This window comes from Dasypus novemcinctus, chromosome 17 (assembly GCF_030445035.2).
Source record: "Dasypus novemcinctus isolate mDasNov1 chromosome 17, mDasNov1.1.hap2, whole genome shotgun sequence".
Classification (NCBI taxonomy): Eukaryota; Metazoa; Chordata; class Mammalia; order Cingulata; family Dasypodidae; genus Dasypus; species Dasypus novemcinctus.
In genome coordinates, this window is record NC_080689.1 from 50,224,154 (window position 1) to 50,249,839 (window position 25,686).

At 45.9% G+C, this 25,686-nt stretch overlaps 1 protein-coding gene and 1 long non-coding RNA gene across 3 annotated transcripts; one reads left to right on the forward strand and one right to left on the reverse strand.

The window, feature by feature from the left end:
* The first annotated feature begins 6,263 nt into the window (after nucleotides 1–6,263).
* On the forward strand, nucleotides 6,264–9,193 carry C17H2orf74 (chromosome 17 C2orf74 homolog). The gene is made up of 5 exons (XM_058278006.1): nucleotides 6,264–6,391; nucleotides 6,490–6,679; nucleotides 7,317–7,430; nucleotides 7,531–7,714; nucleotides 8,720–9,193. The coding sequence occupies exons 2-5, from the start codon at nucleotides 6,585–6,587 to the stop codon at nucleotides 8,882–8,884; spliced, it is 558 nt and encodes a 185-aa protein (XP_058133989.1). The 5' UTR covers nucleotides 6,264–6,391; nucleotides 6,490–6,584; the 3' UTR covers nucleotides 8,885–9,193.
* Nucleotides 8,470–14,264, reverse strand: LOC131273861 (uncharacterized). 2 transcript variants are annotated; one of them, XR_009181028.2, is made up of 3 exons: nucleotides 13,993–14,264; nucleotides 12,731–12,832; nucleotides 8,470–8,728 (listed from the first exon to the last, which is right to left on the reverse strand). It is a non-coding gene; the product is annotated as an uncharacterized lncRNA (long non-coding RNA). The 2 variants fall into 2 exon arrangements; XR_009181027.1 differs by lacking the exon at nucleotides 13,993–14,264 and adding an exon at nucleotides 13,041–13,433.
* Nucleotides 14,265–25,686: the final 11,422 nt, after the last annotated feature.

Here is a 25,686-nt window from a genome sequence, read left to right on the forward strand (position 1 = left end):
CCTCTTTCCTGGGTTGGAATCATGAGGTGGGGCCACCTCCAAGGAACGGGCAACCTAGATCAGCTTTCAGATATTTTCCACATTTCAGAAAAGTGTGGACCAATCTGTTTCAATGTCCTTGGAATTTGATGCTCACCCACCACAGAGCATGAGGTGAAGACAGACAATTCCCAAAATGCATGGCAAAAGCATTCTCCCCTGCCCGCCATCCAGGTATGTGTTCCCTTCTGTGTTAGTCTGCCAAAGGGGTGCTTATCCAAAGTACCAGAAATCTGTTGGCTTTCTTTGTTTTCAATTTTCTGGTTAACTTTTAAAAAGGGTATTTATTTGGGGTAGAAGCTTACAGTTACAAGGCCATAAAGTGTAAGTTATTTCCCTCACCAAAGTCTGCTGCCACATATTGGAGCAAGATGGCTGCTGGTCTCTGCGAGGATTCAACCTTCCGCTTCCTCCTAAGGCTCAGTGTTCCCAGCTCTTTCCAATCTCAGCTGTGAGCTAGCATAAGGCTTGTCTCTCTCCCCAGGGCTTGTATCTTTCCAGGCTTTCTCAGAAGTTCAGGGCTCTGGTCTCTTCAGCTGCAAACTATCAGGCAAGGGGCTCAGCTCTCTCCCTGGGGCTCTAGCGTCCAAAACTAAACTCTGTTCTCCTTCTCTGTGTATTTACTTCTCTGCCTTTTATTGCGCATCCATTTATATAGCCCACATCTGTAGGCTAGCTGTAGGTGGGGACTCAAACCAAGTCGCCCTAATGATGTGGTCAAATAAAAGCTCTAATCTTGAGTTAATAAGAGTAAAAGTGAAACCTCTGAATCTAATACAATCTAATACATCCAGAGGAACAGACCAGTCCACAAACACAACCCAATATCTATTTTTCGAATTCTTTAACAGATCCTACTGCCACACCTACATAAGCCAGAGGGTGGAATGGACTGGAGCCGCTGCAATGAAGTGACATTGACTGGACAGTGGCTGAACCCTCAGCTTGACTATTCTTCCATCCTTGCAAAGCCTGCTTGGGACAAATGGGCTTTGAAACGTGCTGTGGGCTGGGGTGTCTGTACGAGTGTTGTGGCTATCAGTATTGAAACCAGGAATGTAGTCACCTAATTCTGGGTGGTTGTCATGTAATATTAATAGTACTTCTGTTTCTGATACTTTCTCAAAGACATTTCAATCCCAGATGAATAGATGTCAGGCATAAGGGCTTACTAAATCTTTAGCAGTGAATTTGCAGGCTTTTATTCTAAACTGTGCCCTTTGTGGATTATAGTCCATCTCCTTACTGGGAGAAGGGCTCTCTTGGTGTCACTACCCCTGCCCAAGGCAGTATTTCCTATTCTACAGCTCGGTGAAATTTGTTCCAGGAGAAACGCGAGAGTTATGTATGAATTGCCTAAAAAACCTTGTCAAGATATAATGACTTCCTGAGGTTTTTATGTGCCTGCTACATGAAAAGGTTAAGTGTGAATCATAAAACAAAGACTTTTCAGTAGAATAACCTTTCTCTTATGTGGAAATTCTACTGAAATATTAGCCATTTATCTTGGTATTTGCTATAATATATATTTTTGAAATCTTTCATCTTCTAGTAATAACTGACAGGCTTTGGCCATTAATGCAGAAGAAAAAAAAACTGAATCCAAGTGCCCTGTTAAATATCACAGCTCAGCGTTGATGAGTTTCGGTAACTTTCATTTACCTGTCTGAAACCTGAAATGAAACCCGCAAGCAGCCCTGTGGTTGTGGTAGGGAGAAGGGATGACATTGTTCGATGAGAGCGCAAAGGAACCTCTGTCATTTCACCTGCCACCGAGGGCAGCAGTCAACTATTTAATGCCCAACAGTAAGTTCAGGGCATGGTCGATGGGCCTGGTGGCTCTCGTGTGAGTGGCGTGGATTGGGAATTGAGGGCACAGAAAGGGAGGCCACAGAACCCGGGTTTGGGTTACAAGAGATAAACTCCACTCAAATCAGCTAAACCAAAAAGGAAATGTCCTGGCTCACATGTCTGAAAGTTCAGCATCCAGTCTACAAGTTCCATTGGTAATTTCTCTCTCTCTTAGCCCTGCTCCACGTATGTACTACACATGGAACTACATATGTCGTTCCAGCACATGTCTTGGGACATGGAGACCAACTGAGCTGATCTGGGTCGCTTGTAGATGCCTTAACTGTGGACTGTTCTGACCGTCCAGGCCTGAGTAGCGAGTCCACCCCTGCTTTCCAGATCCAGACAGCTGTGGCCTGTGAGTCCTCTGAATGCTTCACCTTGATCCTGTAATTCAGGGATCATGTTTCCATCAGGGGATCTCACCAGGTTTCAGGGATCAAGGCCTCAGGGAGGTGGGGGGAGCACACATACCACGGACCTTTTAGAGCAGAAGTTGCTACAGACTCAGGCACTGGGAAAGTACACCTCTTGCCACCGAAGCAGAGGTGGGAGGTAGGGCAGGACTGCTCACCCCTTGAAGAGCTGAGGTGTGATGTCACGATCTCCAGAAAAGTGCCCTTGCCAAAGAGAATTCCCCATCTGCTGGCTGATGCCAGACATGCTACTTTGATTATCTTGTTTTAACTTTAAGCCCATGTTGGGAAACGGACTTGGCGCAGTGGTTAGGGCATCTGTCTACCACATGGGAGGTCCACGGTTCAAACCCCAGACGTCCTTGACCCGTGTGGAGCTGGCCATGCGCAGTGCTGATGCGCGCAAGGAGTGCCCTGCCATGCAGGGGTGTCCCCCGCGTAAGGGAACCCCACGCGCAAGGAGTGCCCCCGTAAGGAGAGCCGCCCAGCGCGAAAGAAAGTGCAGCCTGCCCAGGGATGGCGCCGCCCACACTTCCCGTGCAGCTGACGACAACAGAAGCGGACAAAGAAAGAAGACACAGCAAACAGACACAGAGAACAGACAACCGGGGGAGGGGGGAATTAAATAAATAAATCTTTTTTAAAAAAAGCCCATGTTACGATACAAATTTCCCTGAGAGTGGAAACACTAAGTTTTATCAGGTGTTCTTGGTGTGAAGGATTAGAGAGCAGGTTTTGATCACAGGAGGGAATTAAAACTTTGGGGTTCTGGGAGTGTGAGGTCAAGGAATATGTGGGGAGGGAGGTAAGAAAGACAGATTATGGAAGGCTCTGCCACCCCCCATCATGCCGGGGCCTCAGGGCCAGGCGATGGTGTCCAGTTGTTTGGTCAAGCAAGCACTTGCCTGATTGTTACTGGGGGGGACATTCTGTAAACTTAAATCATCAGTGAGTTGATTGCTCCTGTGGCTGATTAGATATTCAATCAACTGAGGAGAATGCCATTAAAGGCTTTTAAAGAAGTGGTGATTTCAGCAGTCAGAAGAATTTCCATCCCTGCTTCATGCAGCCAGCTTTTCTTGGGGAACTTTATGGGAGTTCCCAGCTTGCAGCCTGCCCTATGGAATTTGGACTTACCCATTCCTACAGTTATATGAGACAATTCTTACAAAAATCTCATAATATTTACAAATATCTCCTGTCAGTTCTGTTTCCCTAGAGAACCCTGACTAATATAATGTCAGTAATGAGGAGGAAACAGATGTAGCTCAAGTGGTTGAGCTCCTGCTTCCCATATACAAGGTCCTGGGTTTGATCCCTGGTACCGCCTAAAAAGAAAAAACAAATGAAAAAAACAACTCTTCTTGGGGAGCAGATGTAGCTCAGTGGTTGGGCACCTGCTTCCCATGCGTGAGGTCCTGGGTTCAATTCCCGGTACCTCCTAAAAAAATAATAAAATAAAATAAGAAGAAGGAAAGGAGAGTGGTCACATCAGAAGGCAGAGTCAGGGTCCAAATACCTATCTTTTGACTGAAGAAAAGGGCCCAGTCCAACAAGTCAGAAACTGAGCAGGATAAATGATCTGTCCAGAAAACCATCACATGAATGTCTGTCATTACTGTGACATAGCCGCCAAAAACCAACATAATAGAGGAACTCTTAAAAACTGTACTAATTTTTAAGAAGCACTTCTCTCTCGTGCTTCTTTGAATGTGCTTTTACCACCCCCACATTCTGTCAGAGACACACATATGCTTCTGGGAGAATTATTATTGTTATAGCATAAAATAAAAAAGAAAGTCAGTGCTCAATTTTTAATAACCAAAATAGAATTTCTGAGTTCACTGTAATGCAACAGTCTTGGAAACACAACTTGGTCAGAAAGAAAAAAGTGCTTCATATTCATAAAATTCTAAACCCTTTCTCATTTCACATCAAGGAGTAAGCCTGGTGGACTCAGACAACAGGGTTTAACTCTAAGCTATCACATAGAGAGGATGGGGTATGACATAAGGGAGCTTCAGCCAGATGAAGGAGAAGGAGAAAGAGTCCTGCAAGTACTAAGAGCAGAGAAGTCAGATAAGAGATCTCCTCCTAAGATCAAAACCCAGGAATGGAAGGGGCAGAGCCACCGAGACACCCAAAAATGGTCTGGAGGAGACCACAAGCTCAGAGGATTCCTGAAGGTGACAGGGAAAGACAACCAGCTTTGAGGTCTGACAGCATGTGGCGAGCTGCTGAGCAGAGTCCTGGGGGTGGGAACAAGTTGTCAAAGGTAGGGCTGTTAACCAGAGGTGATGGCAGCAACCAAAGTCAGCCTGTGGAAGAGGAGATGAAGGGAGGCACCACAGAGGGCGGCAAAGACTGTGGTGTGAGGCAGCATGAGACATCCGAGAGCTGGGTGGGCATTGGGGAGCAGAGAGTGGCACTGGGCAAGTGGGCTGGGGCCAGATACCAGGGCCCGGGGGGCCAAGCTAAGCCACTGTAGATGGGAGCATGTTTGGACTTTTAAAGTCTTGGTCTGACAGCAATGTGGAGTTAAGACAGGTGAGACAGACTCTGAATCTTCACCTGTCAGCCGTGGCTGGATGCTTCCAGGAATTGTGCTGACTCTGTCAGTGGCTCAGACATTCACATATACTATGAAATCAGCCTGAGCCTGAGCCCTCCAACACTCCAACAAACTCCAATGTTGCTCCCTCTCTCTCTCTCACTTACACACACACACACACTCATGCAACATTTATGGAATTGTGCAATCATGGAATTGTCCTGGGTCAGTGGAGCATCCAAAGATAAAGATGGCACATGGTGGCGGACTTGGCCCAGTGGTTAGGGCGTCCGTCTACCACATGGGAGGTCCACGGTTCAAACCCCGGGCCTCCTTGACCCATGTGGAGCTGGCCCATGGGCAGTGCTGATGCGCGCAAGGAGTGCCCTGCCATGCAGGGCTGTCCCCCATGTAAGGGAGCCCCACGTGCAGGGAGTGTGCCCCGTAAGGAGAGCTGCCCAGCGTGAAAGAAAGTGCAGCCTGCCCAGGAATGGTGCCGCCCACACCGAGAGCTGACGCAGCAAGATGATGCAAAAAAAGGGACACAGATTCCCATGCCACCGACAACAACAGAAGCAGACAAAGAAGACGCAGCAAATAGACACAGAGAACAGACAACGGGGGGGTTGGGAAGGTTAGGGGGGAGGGGAGATAAATAAATAAATCTTTAAAAAAAAAAGATGTCACAGTCCCTGCCCTTCCGAAGGCAAGCCAGTGTCCCAGCCCAAAGACCCCCAGGCTCTTCTAAAGTCTTCAGATGTGGCTGCCAGCAGGTGCCATACTCACGTTTCTTCCCTTTCTTCATAGAACACCGCAGCCCCACACACGCCTCCCAGTTCAGAGCACCCCACTCCTTGTCGTGGGCATCACTCACTCTTCTGAAGTTAGGTTGGGGTCAGGGGTTATCTTTACTCTGATCATCTTGCCCAGCTCCTGCCTCCTCAGCCATGGGCTTTAGAGCTACCAGTTTACTTCTGTGTCCAGCAAGTAGAGCCAGGGAGGTGAGGTTAGAAGGATTTAGGCTCTTTAGCCTGGAGAGGATGCGATTTGGAGATGAGCTGGTTATTGACCTTAGAACCAGAGAGGGATTTTATAGGAAAGACGTGGACCAATTGAAAGGAGCAGTAAGAGAAAGAGGCTCAGAATAAGAAAAGAAAGATGGTGTTTGGAGAAAAGGAAGATAATCCTTGTCCAAAGAATGGCCAAGATGGTGCCATACACCCCTACCCTGGACCTCTCAGAGGAGAGGACAGCAAGCAACAGAGCAGAGGAGAGTTTGGCAGTTCTCTTCCCTCCAGCTGGTGGGCTGAGCTGGTGTGCTTGCCAGCTCAACGGTTCCATGATTCTGTGATGTCACCGAAGAGAGAAGAATGGGGAGTTGGGCTCAGCTCCAGCTGCTCGATTCCTCTCTCCTCTGGATTCGGATAGTTTTTGGGGTGAGGGGAGGTGAGCTGAGTGATCACACGTATCCCAGCTCAGTCTCCCCTCTGGCCACCTCAGCCCCCACCATATATATGGAGAGAAAGTAGCCAGTGTGAGTCAACTGCACCCACACAAGCAGAGCATCTTTTATGAAACTGACCTGATCAAAGGGACAACAATGAAAACAGCCTTTTATTCTTCTGTTTCTAGAAAACTTAAAGAACAAGAGAACCACATTCAAACTGAGTTGGCAAAGACTGGACAATCTGTGATTGTGAGAGTGGACGCGTCTTCTAGCTAACCCTATGAGCACTGAAACCACAGCATTCATTTTCTTCATCCTTCTTCTATTTTGCTTCAGTTGCATCTTCCTTTTATTGGTGGCTTTTATATATAAATGGTATAAATCCATGCTGACAACTTGGGATCAGATTTCAACTCACACTAGCAAATGTGTCTAGAAATAATGCAAAGCAATTTAAAATAGCAGAACAAATAGTCATGCTGTAGCTATCTACTTTTTCTATTTCAGGGTTTTAGAAATGCTAATTTCTTGTTCAGAAGTGAAGTTCCCTCGCTAGGTCTTAAAATTAGGACCATTGTGGTGCTGCAGGGACAGTTACCGGACATCGTATGTCCTCCCATGGCCGACTGGGTGGACTGTGGGAGAGTGTGGGCTATGGTGTGGACCATTGTGGTGCTGCAGGGACAGTTACCGGACATTGTATGTCCTCCCATGGCCCACTGGGTGGACTGTGGGAGAGTGTGGGCTATGGTGTGGACCATTGACCATGAGGTGCAGCGGTGCTCAGAGATGTATTCACCAAATGCAATGAATGTGTCATGATGATGGAGGAGGTTGTTGTTACGGGGGGGGGGGGGGGGGGGGGGGGGCGGGGAGCGGGGTGAGGAGGGTGGGAGGTATATGGGGACCTCACATTTTTTTAAATGTAATATTAAAAAAATAGACAAAATAAAATAAAATAGTCACAGGAAAAAAAATTAGGACCATTCTTCCTTTTCTGCATTTTTTTCAGTTTCAATACCAAGACAGAGAGTGAGGGCGAAAAAATTTCTTATACAGATGCTAACAAAGGTGAAGAGGATCCTCCAGCTAATGGGCAGACAGACAATTCAAAAGACCAAGAAAAGTAAGGCCGTATCTTAAGACGTGAGAGAAAACCATTTTTGTGTATGAGAATGGTGACTAAGATGCATGAATTTTTTGAGCCCCGCCGATTTATTTTCCAGGGCTATCGTAGTGGAAATAATGGACGTGAATACGCCAGTGAGACCTGGCATTCTTGTCCAGAGACGGAGTAAGGAAGCACTGACCATTTCCTTCGAAAACACGGGGGGCTTGGAGGCAGAGGCAGAGGCAGAAGAGGAAGACAAAGCAGAAGTGACGCATGATGCCGAGGATGCTGGTCAAGAGGTGATGTGCTTTCCTTACGGGGCAGTTCAGGCAGAATTTAGATAAAAAAAGAAGTGACTCATTCTACTAGGTATAATGATAAGGGACGGCATTGCCTATAACTCAAGTTCATACCTGGGATGCGTCCAACGTCCACAGTCACTAAACCGTGCTCTGTGGCCTATCGGTTCATGGTATCAAATCACATGCATGTTGCAAGCCCAGAAACTTGTTCACTCTTCATTCCTTTTTTTTTTTCAGGAGGTACTGGGGATTGAACCCAGGACCCTGTACACGGGAAGCAGGTGGTCAATCACTGAACCACATCTGCTCCCCATGAGTCAGCTTTTGTTCGTTCGTTTGTTTTGTTTTTTAGGAGGCACTGGGGATGGAACCTGGGATCCCGTACGTGGGAAGCTGGTGCTCAACCACTAAGCTACATCCACTCCCCTCATCCTTCATGCTTTCATTTGTGCGTGTTTCAGATAATTCCCCTTCATTTTGCTTTTCTCGGAATCCTAGTATTTTAGAGCTGGAGAGGCATTTTAAAGCTAGGGATCCAACACTCTCAGGTGACAGGCAAGAAAATGAGTTGAATTATTAAAGGTCACTCAGTTCCATCGTGGCCTGCTCTAGTTCAAGGCTCCTTCCGAGCACTATATGGCCACCTGGCCAGGGCCTTCCTGGGCTCCCGAGGAACAACAGCTCAGGTGCCCTTCCACTGCCCGACCCGTGCTCCCTGACTGAGACACAAAAATGACCCAGGTGGCTCGCGATTTGACCAAGATGCCTTTATAATGACAGCTTTATAGAGAAATACATGCCACCAAATGTGATTGGAATATGGCCATGTGTGCTTTTATAACTGCAGGAAGAAGGACCTGTGAGTATGACAGATTAGCACTGCTTCCCTGTAGCATTCAGAGATATTTTTTCTGTTTCTCACCAACGTAATCTGCACATGACTTAGGTTTTTAACATCAGGACTTGTTGGTGATTTCTGTTGTTCATCCCATTCTCTTGCAGGGTGATGACCTGCCAAAAATAGTAAAAGATGCTCCTTTAGCTGGTGAAAACCAAAAACGACCCCTAAAAGGAGTGACATTTTCTAGAGAGGTAATTGTTGTGGATCTTGGAAAGGAATACCCTACACCTCAAAGCTATACTCGAGAACATAAAGAGAGAAAATGAAGCTCGGAAAAGGCTGAGAGTGAAAGAAACACAACCATGATCTAACAATAAAATGACTGGGGGTTCAAAATCATGTTGAAACCACAAACTAATGGGGAATTAAGCAAATGCAAAGAGTATTATACTTTTGCGCTGACAGAAGTGGGCCAGGCCTAAATTTCTGTAAGTAGAATACTCAGAGTTTAAATATGGATTTTTTTTAAAACCTCAAATCTGAGTTCAATAAATTGATTGTATTAAATATCCTTAAAACTCGTGTCTATTTAAACACTGTCATAACATGTGAATAAAGTTATTTGTGTTTGTGCAGATGTCTGTAAGGTAAATCACATTCAAGAGGGGACTTTTCAAACAGTATGTGTCCTTGATACTCGGGTCACACACATTCATGACCAAATAGTTTTTTCTATCATCATGGAAATTTTCTCAATAGCTAGATCTAGGGTCTTCTCCTATATAATCCACTTTGAGCTCAGTCTCCAAACCTTTCTTGTACTGACAACTGCTTTTTTAAAGATTGATATAAACAAACACACAAACAAATAAAAACTACCTCCACCAACAAAAACAACCTGTTTCTTTAGGCAGTCCTGGGATTATATTTGACTTTTGATTTCAGTAAAGTTTGCTCTCAGCAGGTAGAATGTGACAATAGACCAGCAGGATATCAACCAAACCACTGCATAAACACAGGTCAAATGGACATTTCTTTGGGAGGGGCTATGAGAGATATAAAAAGCAGAAAGCACAGCATTTGATTCAGGGACCCAGGCACAGTGTCATAGATATAGTATATGATCAACAAACACTTGTTGAATGAGTGGAAAGAAGTGGTAAGGTAATATAGAATGTGTAATTAAAGCTAAAGGACAGCCTTTGAGGGGAGAAGTCCCTGTGGGCAGGGACCATCCCACTGTGAGGAGGAGGAAGGATTTAATCAAAGGGAGGGATTAGATGACAAAGGCAGGGGAAGGAATGTATTGCAGCTGGGGAAAGGCAGGTGCCAAGGCAAAGAGGTGAGGTGTGTGGAGTCTGGCGGGAGGTACAGTGAAGGGCAGTGAGGAGTCTGAGGAAGGCCACTCTTGGGATACCAGGCCAGGTGTGTGGGGTGGGGAATGGATCAGACCGTTGGGACCATGGGGGCAAATAAAAGTAGATACAACCCCACGTATTGGTTCTTTTGAGGGCTAAAGAGACCCACAGGTTCTATGGTCATGGCAGATGGGGTTCACTGCCATGTCAGTTGGCCCTTCTTTGGAGCTGGTGTTTCTGCGTGATGGAGCTGGACTCAGATGGGATCTCTTTTCATAAGACTTTCATGCTACTTTACTGGAATTGTAGTTGGTGCTGGGGCTTAAGATATATCTAGAGGATTTGAATCTCTGGACTGACAATATGATAGCCAGGCCCTGAGCCTCAACAGACTTCAGCTCCTACACTCTGATTTATTGGACTTACCCCACTCAGCTAACATGGAGTTGAAGAATGTCAACCACCACACCACGGAGCCTAGAGTGCCTACAACTGAAAGCAGGAGGATTGCATCCAGTATCCATGTGGAATCTAAACCCCCTCTTGACATAGATGTGGAATGGACACAAACAAGCCAAGGTCCACAGGAAGCAGGAACACAGTAAGGATTAGAATGGACTTAATGATATTCTATTCATGAACTATTTTGGTTAATAATCGAGAAAATGTGGCATTGCTGTGGAAAAAGTGGCCATGGTGGCTGCTGGGTGCGGGGAATGGGAGGAAGAGATGAGATGTGGAGGCATTTTTGGGACTTGGAGATGTCCTGAGTGGTGCTGCAGGGACAACTGCCGGACATTGTATATCCTCCCATGGCCCACTGGATGGAACGTGGGAGAGTGTGGGCTATGGTGTGGACCACAGGCCATGGGGTGCAGTGATGCCCAGAGATGTACTCACCACATGCAATGGATGTGTCATGATGATGGGGGAGAGTGTTACTGTGGGGGGAATGGTGGGGTGGGGGCAGTGGGGGTGAATGTGGACCCTCATATTTTTTTAATGTAATATTTTTTAAAAAATGAATAAATAAATAAAAAAAGGAGTTAAGGGTGCGAGCCTACAGAAATATTCTTTTGGGGTTCATGAGGTCTCCATGAACATTTAAAATCTTGGCCTTTTATATTTAAAAACTTAACCTAATAAAGTTCACACATGTCTAAATGAACCATAGTGGGCTGTGTATTTCCATATAATCTATGGCTTCACTGCCCATATCTGCACATGTATACAGAGAACCAAGCATTGCTTCATCACAAGCTGATGAGAAAAGACAGAGGAAGAAGAAACATAGAAACGACACATCTAAGTCAAAGTGAAGGCCAATTTTCTCGTGACTGGCTATGCTAACTAAGTTCCAGCAGAAACTGGGGAAAAATGGAAAAATTGGCCATAATGGTATAGGCAAGTGGAATTCCAGAAAACCAACTGCACCACGACTGGCATGTGAGCAACAGGGCAGTCAACAGAATGGCACTTGCCACTAAATGCTCATTTGCACTTCATTGGTTGTGTGGTTTTCTCTGTCTTTGATTTGAGAATTTGTTTTGGTTTTAGAGCTGGATGAAAGCTTTAAGGATAAGGAGTTAAAATTCAGTTTTACGTCTCTACGTATTTTAAATAACACTATGACAAACAATTCCGGCCAGTAGTTGGGGAGACTCCTTCCAGAGTGTGGTCTCTGAGTGGGCACTCCCGCTCCACCTTTAGAAGGCTGTCGTGGCATTCCCAGAGGCCAGCTGCACGGCGTGTTACACACTAGGATCAGGGCGTCCCTTGGTCACAGGCCCACCCCTGCCTTCCTGTATCATGAAGCAGGTCCCCTGGTCAAATGCTCTGCTGTGTAGGAGTCCACACGGCCTGTGGACCCGGCCTTCTGTAAGGCCCTGGACAGGGGACTAACTGAGGCTTTGCAGCCAGAAAGGCAAACTCACACATGGAATGGGGTACCGAACAGCGGGAACAAACCGCCGGCTCTGCCGGGATGGAAGGGGCTCGTCGGATTTGCCACTAAGTGGCCAGTTGGTGTCCCCAAGAGCTTGTGCCACATTCAGGGCTCAGCACTGTCTCTGTCACTGACAGGGTGGACTTTTCGAAGCAGCAGGAGGTGGGTTGGCCTTGGCGAGTGGGAGTTGATGCCATGAGGGGCACGTGTCACCTTCACCTCTGCAACAGTTGCCACTCCATTCATGTGCCCATCCTGTCAGTTCCAGGGAACTTCCCCTCCAGGATTAGGTCACTGATCCTGGAAAGAAATCGAGGCGATATTGGAGACATGGTGACTGCATTTGGATGTGAAGGGTGAAGAGCTGGTGCAGGGAAGTGGCAGTTAGGAAGCAGTAAGGACATGAAAACAGAGTAGAGAACATCAATTCCTGGCTAGATATAGGAGGAATGAGAGGAGGGACACAAGGATGGGTTTGGATAACTGAAAATTTTCAGAAACAGGAAAGTCCAGAGAAGTTACTAATTTGAGGGAAAAGATTAGATTAGGTGGGTTTTAGCTCTGCTGAACTTGAAGTATTGGCCAGAAATTAACCTGAAGGTACTCAGGGAACAGGAGAAACTGCAGGACTCCCTGTTTCCATCTCCTAAGCGGTGGTTCCAGAAAAAAGTTGAGCATTTCTTTCTCAATGCCCCTTGGCATCTTTGATTAGCTGTTGACCCAGAGACTTTTTTCAAATGCCTACCCCAAACAAGACACACTACCCAAAAGCCAAAAGGGAAAAGTCTGATAAAGTGGACTCTTTTTATAAACTTCTATTTAGCATAAAATAACGTAAGTCTATACAACTGTTGCTTTTTGTAAAATACCTTGGAATGTTGTCCTCCAATAAGCAAAAGGAGTAAAATGTTCTCCATCAGTTTGTTTCTTTCCTTGATGGGCAAAGACCACAGGCAAAATCCAGGGCACCACTGTGGGTTAGAAGGGGGAAACTGGTTAAAGGAAGCGCTAATATCCATTTAATTAGCATAAAATTGCATCAAGCTGCAATGATATGCGCTCACAACACACTATGCTGTCATCTACAAACATTACTTGGATAAAATGTAAACATTTGTTACTTGGTGTTGGAAAGGTGAGAGACTTACTACGTCAAGCGGAGAACCACAGGGCACTTACCTTGCACAAACTTTCAGAAAAGACACCAAGGCGGTGTAGGGAGCGCACGTACAGCGGCGACCACGTCACAGTCAGTCACGCGCTCAGACCTCAAAAACTGGTCGCGCAAATCGCTTCTCTGCCTTTTGGCTAAGAAAAGCTGATCGCACAGCAAAACAGAGTGTTCCTATCCCTGGGCCACATCCTCAAGGGTCACATTCGCGGAATATAGTTAGCACAGCCTCAGTCAACTGCCACAGGCCCTCGTCTGCCTCCCCAGTACCACCCGCGCGCACCCCTTTACTCACTGCCCTGTTTGCTGGCAATGAAAACAGTGATTGCAACAAAAATAATAATGAATCCTTGGAAGGTGTCTCGGTCTTTCGGAGGAGGCTGACCCTCCCCATTCCCGGCCCCCGCACGGGGGATCCCCGCAGCCGGGCCTGGGTCTCACGACCCGCGCCCCGCTGCCCCGGCCCGCGCCCCTCGGCTCCCCGGCGCCGCCAGGCCTCCCGACGTGGCGGGACCTGGGCAGCTGCCCCGGCGCCCCGCAGCTGGCCGGCCGCGGCCGCACCGGGGGCGGGGGTTCCCGGCCGGTTCTGGGCGCCGCGAGCGCGCGGACCCCGAGCTCCGAGCCTGGATCGCGGGCGCGCACCGCCCGGGCCCTCGCGGGCTCCGCGCCGAGGCCGAGGCCCGGGCGGCCCGGGGCCCCGCGCGGCTGGTGGGGGAGCGCGGGGACAGGACGGACGGGAACGGCTCGCGCTGCGCGCCCCGCGGGCCCCCTCGCTCCTCCTCCCTCATCTTCCCTCCGCGACCGCCCGGGCGGGAGGGCGGAGGCCCCTCACGAGCTCCCGGCGCCCGGCGCCCGGGGACCTTGGGGCGCCTCCCGGGCCGCAGTCCTTGCGCGAGAGCCGAGGACCCGCCCAGGTGCACGCGATCCCGCCGCCGCCGCCGCAGCTGCTTAAATGCTTACGGATGCAGGGCTCTTCCTTGGCCTCGGGGCCTGGGAGCGCGTGGAGTTGGAGAGCCGGGTCTCGTCCCTTGGCCCTGCACTTCAGCTTCCTCTTGGAGAGTTGGTTTGGGCCAGAAGAATGCCTTCCGACCTACCTTTACAGCTTCGACAATGTCTGATCTTAAGGGTCTTGCCCCCGCCCCCTTGATGTGTCTGGGACGTAGAGAGGAGCTAGAAAGTGTAAGTGTGCGTGCGCCTTGGTGTGCGGTGGACAGAACGCAGGCATGCGGATCTCAACTCCGCGTCTTACTAGATGGGCTTTTAAGAGCGCTCTGCCTTCTCTGAGTTTGAACAAGTTATTCAACCCTGTTAAACCTCATCCGGAATTTGAGCAAAGCCTGTGAAGACGATGAGTGCTTGAGAAGGACTTAAGCTCTAATTCCCTAGCCATGACGCGGGCTTTTCTTTCAGCTTGTTTCCACGCCTGTAAAATGGAAATGTTACTTGGGAAGACTGCATGAGATAATATACGTGTGAAAACCCTTGATAATTTGAATTATCGTGATTAAAATCAGTTCAATTATTGTTACCTTTTCCTATGGTTTTGCTCTTCCATTTCCAACAGGTGAGATTGCTAGGTCTCCCCTCTCCCAAATCAAGCCAGTGTTTTTGTAGTGGATAGTGATATCTTCAAGAACTGAGGAGGTTTGTGGAGTGTGTTTGTAAGTCTGAGGATGGCAGTCTCTTGAGGCTGGGGAACCGGGATGACGTGGGCTGGACAGGTGGACACCAGCTGGGGCTTGTGGTCACGAGCGTGTCTGTGTGGTCCCTGGCAGGACAGAGCAGAATGCCACCAGATGGTCCAAAAGGGGGCTCCGGGAACCTCTGGTAGGCATTGTTGTGGAGGATGAGTCCAGCTCCTGGGAGATCAGTGAGCCGAGGTAGGTGAGGCAAGGCTTCCTGCAGCAGCTGCAAGGGAAAGCTGGTTTTCTTTTAAGAGTGGCACATCAGATTGGGCTGGAAAGGCAGCAGGGGCCTGGGCGAACCGCTGGTAGGGCTGGAGGCACTTGGGTTTGGAGTGGGTTCATTCATTTGGCATATATTACAGAACTCCTGGGTCTTGAGTTGGTTCGTAGTTCCAGAAATTCTTACCACTCTTCCACACTTACAGTTACTTGGCCGGAGAAACTGGGAGCATTTCCCTGGTTCCAGAAGCAGGGACTCTCCCTTTCTCTTAGCACATTTGGAGCTGCTCAGAGAGCCCCCTGCTCTCAGCTGGACCCTTTTCTGCCAGGAATTTGCAAGTACTAGAGCCTTCCTGGAGTTGCTTCCTAGAACATATACCATATAATTCACCCATTTAAATTGTTTTTAGTTTATTAAATTAAAAAGTATTTAGCATATTCACAGAGTTGTGTAATCATCACCACAGTTGATTTTAGAACATATTCACCATCTCAAAAAGAAACCCCATCCCCATTAGTGGTCTCTCCCCATCCGCCCAACCTTTCCCCCAACTCCTGGCAACCACTAATCTACTTTTTGTAGATTTACCTATCCTGGGCAGTTCGTGTAAACTGATTCCAATATGTGGCCATTGTGACTGATTTCTTTCACTTGGCATAATGTTTTCAAGGTTCATCTGTGTTGTGACATAATCAGTACTTCCTTTTCTTTTTATGGCTGAATATATTAGTCAGGGTTCTTTAGGGAAACAGAATTAACAAGGGATATCTGTCAATAGTAAGAGATTTATCACAGACTCTCACACAGCCGTGGGGATGCACAAGTCCAGGTTCTGCAGGCAAGCTGCAACCAGGAGCTCTGATGAAAGTCCAATGAAGAGTCTTGATGAGTTCTGGGAGATGCTGGCTGTCCAAAGATGAGCTGGGAAATTCTCTCTAAATGCTGGAATCACTTCCCCTTTTAAGGGATTCAACTGATTGGATTAAGCATCACTCTTGCTGATGGCAATCTCCCTGATGTAATTATAACCAGCTATCTATGATTTGCCACTGCAGTATAGTCAATGGTGACTGAAGTCCATAAATGCCCTTGTATTACAATTAGCCCAGTGCTTGCTTGACCAAACAACTGGGCACAATTACCTGGCTGAGTTGACACAATAGCCTAACCATCACACTGAATAATCTTCCATTGTATACCATGTTTTGTTTAACCATTTACCAGTTGATGGACATTTGAGTTTTTCCACTTTTTGGCTACTTAGGATGAGAATTTTTGTTGGTTTTGTTTAAAGGCTATCCAAAAAACTGCTACTGCATGAATGCTTAACCATGTGATGATACCAAATACCATTGATGTACATTATGGATGGACTTATGCTTTATTTTTCCCCTTCCCCCTCCCTCTCCCCACCTTGCTGTTTTTTGCTGTCTATGTCCATTTGCTGTGTGATCTTCTCCATCTATTTCTCTTTTTGTCTTCTCTTCCTGTTTTTCTCTTTTAGTATTCACCGGGATTTGGTCTTGGGGACCTCTGATGTGGAGAGAGATTCCCTGTCACTTGTGCCACCTCAGTTGCTGGTTTCTGTTACACATCACCTTGACTCTCCCCTTCGTCTCTCTTTTGTTGCGTTATCATCTTGCTTCATGACTCACTTGAGTGGGCACTCAGCTCGCTGTGCGGACACTCGGTTCACTGTGCAGTCACTCGGCTCACTGCACAGGCATGCTTTTTTTTTTTTACTGGGAGGACCCAGGGATCAAACCCAGGTCCTTCCATGTGGTAGGCGGAAGCCCAATCACTTGAGCCACATCCGTTTCCCTATGCTTTATTAACATGTATCTTTCTGGAGTAATGATGAATGCAAAACACTGTGATTATACTAAAAGCCATTGATTATATACTTTTGATGGATCATAGGTATGTGAATATATCTTAATAAAACTGCAATTGCAAGTAGAAAGAAGAAAGCTTCCTTAATAGTGTAATAATTGGGCAATACCAAGAAAAAGGTGGTGTTCCAAACTGTTCAGAGGGCATTAGGAATTTATAGTCCAAAAATGAAGGGAAAATTGCGGTTGTCAGGCTCTGTTCTATTGGAAACTTAAGGCAATCAGAAACTTGGTTGAAGCTGATTGGTCAGAACTTGGGTTTCTTTTCTCATCCTGTTTTGTGTAAGCTCTCAGTCTCCTTCTCCAAGCTGTGCATGCTTGAAGTTTGATTGTGTCAGCACAGGGCTTCCGCCTTGCGTACCTCCTCTGCCAGGAGCCATTTTGTAACCCAGGGCCTGAAAGTCAAATTAGAGTTCCTTTCACAAAGCCCAGATCATTTTCTGGAATGTTATGTGTTTATTGAGTGAATAAATTTCTTTCATGGTGTCTAGCTACAAGCTAGGTAGACAGTATATGCTTAATAAATAATAGCTGGGAAGTGGATGTGGCTCAACTGATAGAGCATTCGCCTACAACATGGGAGGTCCAGGGTTCAAACCCAGGGCCTCCTGACCTATGTGGGGAGCTGGCCCACGCGCAGTGCTGCCGTGCGCAAGGAGTGCCATGCCATGCAGGAGCCCCACGTGCAAGGAGTGCACCCTGCAAGGAGAGCCACCCCGTGCAAAAAAAAGCGCAGCCTTCCCAGTAGTGGCCCCGCACACACAGAGAGCTGATGCAGCATGATGCAACAAAAAGAAACACAGAGTCCTGGTAACACCGAGCATGCAAGGGGACACAGAAGAACATACAGTGAATGGACACAAGAGAGCAGACAATGGGGGGAGGGTAAGGGAAGAGAAATAAAATAAATCTTTAAAAATAAATAAATAAATATTGCTGAAATAACCAGGGATGTGGAGAGAAAAGGAGAAGAGGAGGAAGAGTGAGTGAGAGATGTGGTTCGAGAGGATTGTGTTGTGTTGAAGTTTGGGTCTCAGCCTAGGAGTTTCTCCTTTCTCAAGGGTTTATGTTGGAGAGCAGCTCAGTGAGCTGGCCTTGGGCCTCTGCCCTGGTGGCGTCTTGCCAGCTCGAGCCAGGCAGAGGCCAGGGAGGTGTTCACCCAACAACAAAAGCAGTTGATGGGGCAGCAGATGTGGCTCAAGTGATTGGGCTCCTGTCTACCACATGGGAAGTCCAGGGTTCAATTCTGGTGAAGACAAGCTGACCTGTGTGGTGACCTGGCCTGAAGGGAGAGGTGACACATGCAGAGCGCTGGCCCGGGTGGTGAGCTGGCCCGAGCTGATTGCTGGCCCATGCAGGACTGCTGGCCTGCATGATAACCTGGTCCAAGTGGAGAGCTGACATAGCAGGATTATGCAACAAAAAGAGACGTAGAGGAGACACAATAAGAGATACAGCAGACCAGGGAGCTGAGGTGGTGCAAGAGACTGAGCACCTCTCTCCCACTCTGGAAAGTCCCAGGATCAGTTCCCAGTGCTGCCTAAAAGAGAATACAAACAGATCCTGAAGAACGCTCAACGAATGTACATAGAGAGCAGACAATGGAGGGGAGAGGGATAAATGAATAAATCTTAAAAAAAACAGTTGATGGGGAAACGGATGTGGCTCAAGCAGTTGGGCGCCTGCCTACCATATGGAAGGTCCCGGGTTCAGTTCCTGGTGGTTCCAGGATGAGCAAGACACTGAGCTGGTGCAGTGAGCTGATGCAACAAGATGATGCGACAAAGAGACACTATAAGGAAACACAATGAGAGACCCAACAAGGAGGGAATGGATGTGGCTCAAGCGCCTCTCTCCCACATGGGAGGCCCTGGGTTCAGTTCTTGGTGTCTTCTGAAAAAAAAAAAAAGACAAGCAGACACAGAGAGTACACAATGAACAGACACAGAGAGCAGACAGTGTGCACAAACAACGAGGCAGGTGGGAAATAAAATAAATCTTTAAAAAGAGGCAGTTGATGTTGCAAGGACGTGCCGGTTGGGAGTTTGCCTTCAGTTGCTCTCAAAGTGGCTACCGCTGGCTGGATCAGAGCAGGGCCTGTCTCCTCACCACCCCAGACTAGTCTCTGAGGCCCTTGAGGAACCTGTGGCTTTGTGTGCCTTCCACCTCACTTGACTCACGGCAACACCCCGCCCTTCTGCAAGACAGGATCTAGCCTCTGCCAGGCGGCAGCCCTCGCACTGGTCAGCTCTAGCCGGCGGCGGGGGGTGGACAGCAGGCCGGGGAGGAGCCAGCACTCCAGTCCTAAAAGAAATCTAGCTGCGGGGAGCCTGCCTAGAACTTGCCCAAGTGCCAACCTCCCTCCCCTCACTTATTCCATTATCAGAACTCATTGTCCGCTTTCTGTCCTCCCATCCCATTTGTCACTTCTTGCATTAAAGATAACCTTTTATCTTGATTTCACCTGGCAAAGAATACGGGAGGACAAAAAAAGAAACCTATTACAGACCGACCTCCTCAGGCACATGCATCCCTAAGGACCGGCCGTGGTGTTCCGCGTCCACTTTCGCTGGGCCAGGTTCTGCCCCCCTGGCTTGCGGCTTCCCTTGATAGGGCAGGAGAGCAGGGTCAGCTTCTGTGCCTGTTTAGGGCGAAGCTTTGAGCCTGGCCTGGCGGAACGTGGAGGGAGGGTGGGCTGTTCAGCTTTGCAGGAGAGTTTTGCAGAAACCAGTTACTTTTGTGTGTGGTGTATGCGAAAAAGTCTTCATTTAAAAAAAAAAAAATGAGTTAAGTTTTGTTTACCAAAATATACCTAAAAGGAAATCACAGTATAATGTAAGGTCTAAGGCCTCACCAATTCCTACAATGTTAGTATTGCCTCAATTTTCAAAAAATTAACTTTTTTTAAGGGTTTAAACTTAATGCAGAATATTTAAAATGAAAATAAACTAAAACAAGCAAACATGAGAAATGTTTCTTTTTGAATTGGGGATCTAGTGGCATTGAGTTTTCAAAAAAAAGCGTGTCTCCCGAATGTGTTAACTATAACGTGATATAAGAGAACAACGTTTAATGAATTTGAAACTACTTTTAACTCAGACTTCGCTCTAAGTATACTACCAAAATGTTAACTGAGAAAAGCTGGAAATAAGGTACTGTTCACTCAACAGGACATGTTAAAAGAAAGTTAGCATGAGAATACACTGAAGAGGTAACTTTTAATCCAGTTTTACAAAGTCTAGAGTAATAGCTGCTCCTCACGGCTTGCTGGCTGCCTGTGAACATTTGATGGCAATAACTCAAAATATTCCTAGAAAACTAGCTGTTTCCTGCCCCTGCTGTTCTGGCCACCATCGCTGCTTCTGTAGCAGCCGCTCAGGACAGCTTCTCGAGGCCGCTGTAGGTGGACTGGCTGGACAGCCTCCGCCCTGCGTCATCCGGCCACTGGAAGCACCACTGCTGACCCTGGCCGTGGAATTCAAGAAGAATTCCAGGTATCCATGCTCAGTGTTGGCTCGGTCTTTTTGCCATCGCCACCAAAACCGCTTTGTTGGTGGCAAGTTTGACATCGGCTTTGCTGGTCACTCTCCCATCGGGGCTGATCTCGATGTGCACTCTCACGGGGGGAGTGGAGAGAAGTTGTCAATGTCATTCTCAGTGGCTTTGTTGGGCAGCCTTCTTGTGGACGCAGTGCCCAGTGGGTCTCTGGATGGCAAACTTGCTGTCCCTACACCTGTGTTCCTATATTCCCAATAAGCAAAAGGTGAGCTCTTGTCCAGTTGTTAGTTCTTAAGTGAAGAACCTGTTTTGTACATTTTAGATACAATAGTGCAAAGCACAAGGGATTGCTTGAAATCCAAACTTCTCTGAAGAAAATGGAATGGATGACACTGAGGTATCTGCTGGAGTTTTTTTTTTTTTAAACCAGGTTATGCTGTAGATGGGCATTTGAAAAACTTTAACAGATTGCATGATTTCACTGCAGTAGTTCTAGTGAGTTTTGGAGGGCTCGTTTTGCCAGTGAGTGCTTCCCTGTGGGGGTAGCACAGTGTGGTAGCCAGAGTATTGTAAAAAGAGTCAGTCCAGGGAGCCCTGGATTCCCCCTGAGCCACGTGTGGGGCCTTCACAGGTAATTTTATCTTCCAGGGTTTTATCAGATCAAACATGAAAACGGATGTGGTGTAAAATGTTCATCAGTATGCATGACTTGGTGAATGCTATTTTGTCTCCTCCCCTGCATCTTTTCTGTTTTCCTTAATAGTGAAAATTCTCAGTTTAGCTGCATTCTCCCTTGATTATGTCTCATGGTTTTTCTTAAATTTAACTCAGACTTCCAGGAAGATGACAGGGCTCAACTCTCTCACAAAAACAGTGGAGAAAGGATGAAAAGCTGCTTTGGGGGTCAGCAGATCAGGCTAGTGCTATGCAATCCCCAGGAGGGTGAGGGACGGAGAGATGAAGAACCTGAAATGAAAACCCTGAGTTCCTAATGCCCTACAGCAGCCGGGAAAAACACCCAGCCCCTACCCTCCAGCACGCAGCCTGGATAAAACCTGAGGCTCACTGCAGCCAACTGAGGGGCAAGCAGACAACTTCCTCCCTGGGAAGAGGGAGAGTGCACCAGAGAGCAGAGAGTGGTTTCTTTTCAGTGAATTTGGCTAGCAGGTACTGCTTTAAATCTTGGCTTTGGCCAGACCAGCATCATGGGTAAACCGGGATTGAAAGAGAAACTTTTGTGAAAAGGTTCACGGATGAGTGCCATCTGCTGGCCATCTGTAAACTGCAAGGAGAAAAAACTACTTTTATGTTTCTCTTAGCCCAACCCCCTGGGGAGAAAATCAGCCCTCTATCAGTGAGTCCCTGGCCCAATTTTGATGACTTAAGTTGGGCAATTTTAAAGATTCCGAAGAAGTTGAAACAAAAATCAAAGAAGAATTGTGAAAAAGAAACACACTAGGCAAGAGAGAGATTGACTGTCAGAGTAAATTCACCAACATACTCAGATACCTAGACACCAGCAAAAAATTACAAATTATGCTAAGAAACAGAGATGGCCTAGCCAAAGGGACAAACCAAGTAACTTGATGAGATACAGGTTTTAAGACAACTAATCAACAATAAAAATCTCCTAAAGCAATTCAAAGAGTTGAAGGAAAATATGACTAAAGAGATAAAGGATATTAAGAAGACACTAGTTGAGCATAAAGAACAACTTTAAAGCCTGCAAAGAAAAGTAACAGAGCTTATGGGAATGAAAGACAAAAGAGTGAGGTTAAAAAGACATTAGACCCAGTGCCTCTTAAAAAACAAAAGCAAACAACAAATGAAAAAACCACCTCAGGGGAGCCAGTGTGGCCCAGAGGTTGAGCGCTAGCTTCTTGCATACAAGGTTCTGGGTTCAATCCCTTCCCCAGTACCTCAAAACAAAACAAAACATTAGAGGTATATATAACAGCAGATTTGAATTGATCAAAGACAGAATTAGTGATACCAAGGACAGACCATCTGAACTTGAAAAGACAGGAGAACAAAGAGAGAAGAATGGAAAAAATGAACAATGTCTCAGGGAAATGAATGACATTGTAAAACACACAAACATACAAGTTATTGGTGCTCTCAGAGAAGAAGAGAACAGAAAAGGGGCAGAAAGAATATTTGAGGAAATAATGACTGAAAACTTCCCAGCCTTTATGAAAGACATATTATCAGTATCCAAGAAGGACAGTGGGCCCCAAACAGAATAAATATGAATAAACCTACTCCAAGACACCTACTATTCAGAATGACAAATATGAGAGATAAAGAGATGATTCTGAAGCAGCAAGAGAAAAGCAATGCATCACATACAAGGGAACCTCAATAAAATTAAGTGCTAACCTCTCATCAGAAACTATGGAGGTGAGAAGAAAGTAGTATGGTGCATTTAAAGCACTGAGAGAAAAACTGCCAGCCAAGAATTCTGTATCTGGCAAAAACTGTCCTTCAAAAATAAGGGTGAGTCCAAAGACTTCACAGACAAAAAAAGTGAGAGAATATATTACCAAAAGACTAGAACTATAAGAGATACTGAAGGGAGTGCTGTAGCCTGAAAGGAACGATGAGGCTGAAAGACTTGGAGAAGAATAGAAATATGATTAGGAAATTAATGAAGAGTGGAAAGAGACACAGTAGTAAGATCTGACACCAGAAAGCCAAAGGATAAAATGGTTGAAGTAAGTAACGCCTTCACAGTCATAAGAATGAATGTTAATGGCTTGAAGACATAGAATGATAGAACGGATGAAAAAAATATGAGCCATCTATATGCAGTTTACAAGAGACTCACCTCAGGCACAAGAACCTAACTGGGTTGAAGTGAAAGGTTGGAAAAGATATTATATGCAGTGGTAATCAAAAAAGATCTGGAGTAGCGATACTAATATTGGACAAAATAGATTTTAAATGCAAAACTGTTAGATGAAGAAGGTTAGATATTGCATATTAATAAAGGGGGCAGTTCATGAAGAAGAAATAACTATACTAAATATTTATGTGCCTAAGCTGGGTGACCCAGGATATGTGAGGCACACACTGGTAAAACTGAGGGAGAAATAGATGTCTCTACAATAATAGTTGGAGACTTCAATATACCACTGTCAGCATTGGATAGAACATCTGGACAGAAGATAAAGAACGGAGAACTTGAATAAATGATAAATGAATAGACCTAATAGACATTTATAGGGCATTATATCCCCCAAAACAGTAAGATATACATTCTTTTGAAGCACTCATTGAGATTGAAATTATACAAAACACTCTGATCATGATGGAATGAAGCTGGAAATCAATAACGGATGGAGAAAGGGAAAATTCACTAATATATAATGATTAAACCACATACTCTAATATCAGTGAGTTAAAGAAGAAATTGCAAGGAAATTCAGTAAATATCTTGAATGAAAATGAGAACACAACATATCAAAACCTATGGGAGGGAAGCGGATATGGTTCAACTGATAGAGTGTCCACCTACAATATAGGAGGTCCAGGGTTCAAACCCAGGATCTCCTGTCCCATGTGATGAGCTGGCCCACACACAGTGCTGCCACATGCAAGGAGTGCCATGCCACACAGGGGTGTTCCCCATGTAGGGGAGCCCCACACTCAAGGAGTGCACCCCGCAAAGAGAGCCGCCCCATGTGACAAAAGTGCAGCCTGCCCTGGAGTGGTGCCACACACACAGAAAGCTGATGCAGCAAGATGATGCAACAAAAAAAGACACAGATTCCTGGTGCCACTGAGAATGCAAGCGGACACAGAAGAACACATAGCGAATGGACACAAGAGAGCAGACAATGGATGGGGGGGCGGGGAAGGGAAGAGAATAAATAAAATACATCTTTAAAAAAACAAAAACAAAAGCTATGGGATACCTCAAAGGCAATGCTGAGAGGGAAATTTATAGCGCTCAGTGCTAACATTAAAAAAGAAGAAAGAGCTAAAATTGAAGATCTAAGTGCACATCTGGAGGAACTAGGAAAAGAACAGCAAACTAATCCCAAAGGAAGGAGTAGGAAAAAAGTAGCAAAGATCAGACCAGAAATAAATGAAATCAAGTACCAAAAAACAATAGAGATGATGCAGCAAGATGATGCAACAAAAAAGAGATGCAGATTCCCAGTGCTGCCAGATAATGCAAGCGGACACAGAGAACACACAGTGAATGGACACAGAAAGCAGACAACAGGGGAGAAAGGGAGAGAATAAATAAAAATAAATCTTAAAAAAAATCAACAATAGAGAGATCAACAAAACCAAAAGTTGTTTCTTTGAGATCACCAAAATCAACAAACTCTTAACTAGACCAAAAGAAAAAAGAGAGAAAAGGTAAATAAAATCTGAAATGGGGGGGGGGGAGTGGAATATTACCACTGTCCCCACAGAAATAAGAGATCATAAGATGATGCTATGAATAACTGTACACCAAAAACTAGACAGTGAAGATGAAATGGACAAGTTCCTAGAAACACATGAACAACCTATACTCACCTTATAAGAAATAGAAGACCTCAACAAACCAATCACAAGAAAAGAGATTGAAGCAGTCGTCACAAACCTTCCAAAGATGAAAAGCCCAGAATCAGATGGCTTCACCTGGTAGATGAATTCTACCAATCATTCAAGGATGATCTAATACCAGTCTTGTTCAAGCTCTTCCAAAAAATTGAACATGAAAGAATGTTACCAAATTCATTCTGTGAAGCCAGCATCCCCATAATACCAAAACCAGATAAAGATACTATGTAGAAAGAAAATTACAGACCAATATCTATAATGAATATAGATGCAAAAGTCCTCAACAAAATACTTGCACACCAAATCCAAAAGCATATTAAAAGAATTAATCGCCACAATCAAGTGGACTTTATCTCAAGTGTGTAAGCATTTTTCTGCACCGGATAATCAATTAGTTTAATAAACCACATTAATAAACTGAAGAAAAATCACATGATCCTCTTGATGGATGCAAAAAAGGCATTTGATAAAAACACTCCAAAAGATAGGAATAGAAGGAAGCTTTCTCATCATGGTAAAATACATATATGAAAAACCTACAGCTAGCATTGTACTAATGGTGAAAGACTGAAAGCTTTCCTACTGAAATCAGGAGCAACACAAGAATGCCAGCTGTCACCACTGTTATTAAATACTGTGCTAAAAGTTCTAGCTAGAGCAATTAGGCTAGAAAAAATAAAATGCACTCAAAAAGAAAAGGAAGAAGTGAAACTTTTGCTATTCACTGATTATGATCCTATATCTAGAAAATCCTGAAAAATCCACAACAAAGATACTAGAACTAATAGATGAGGTCAGC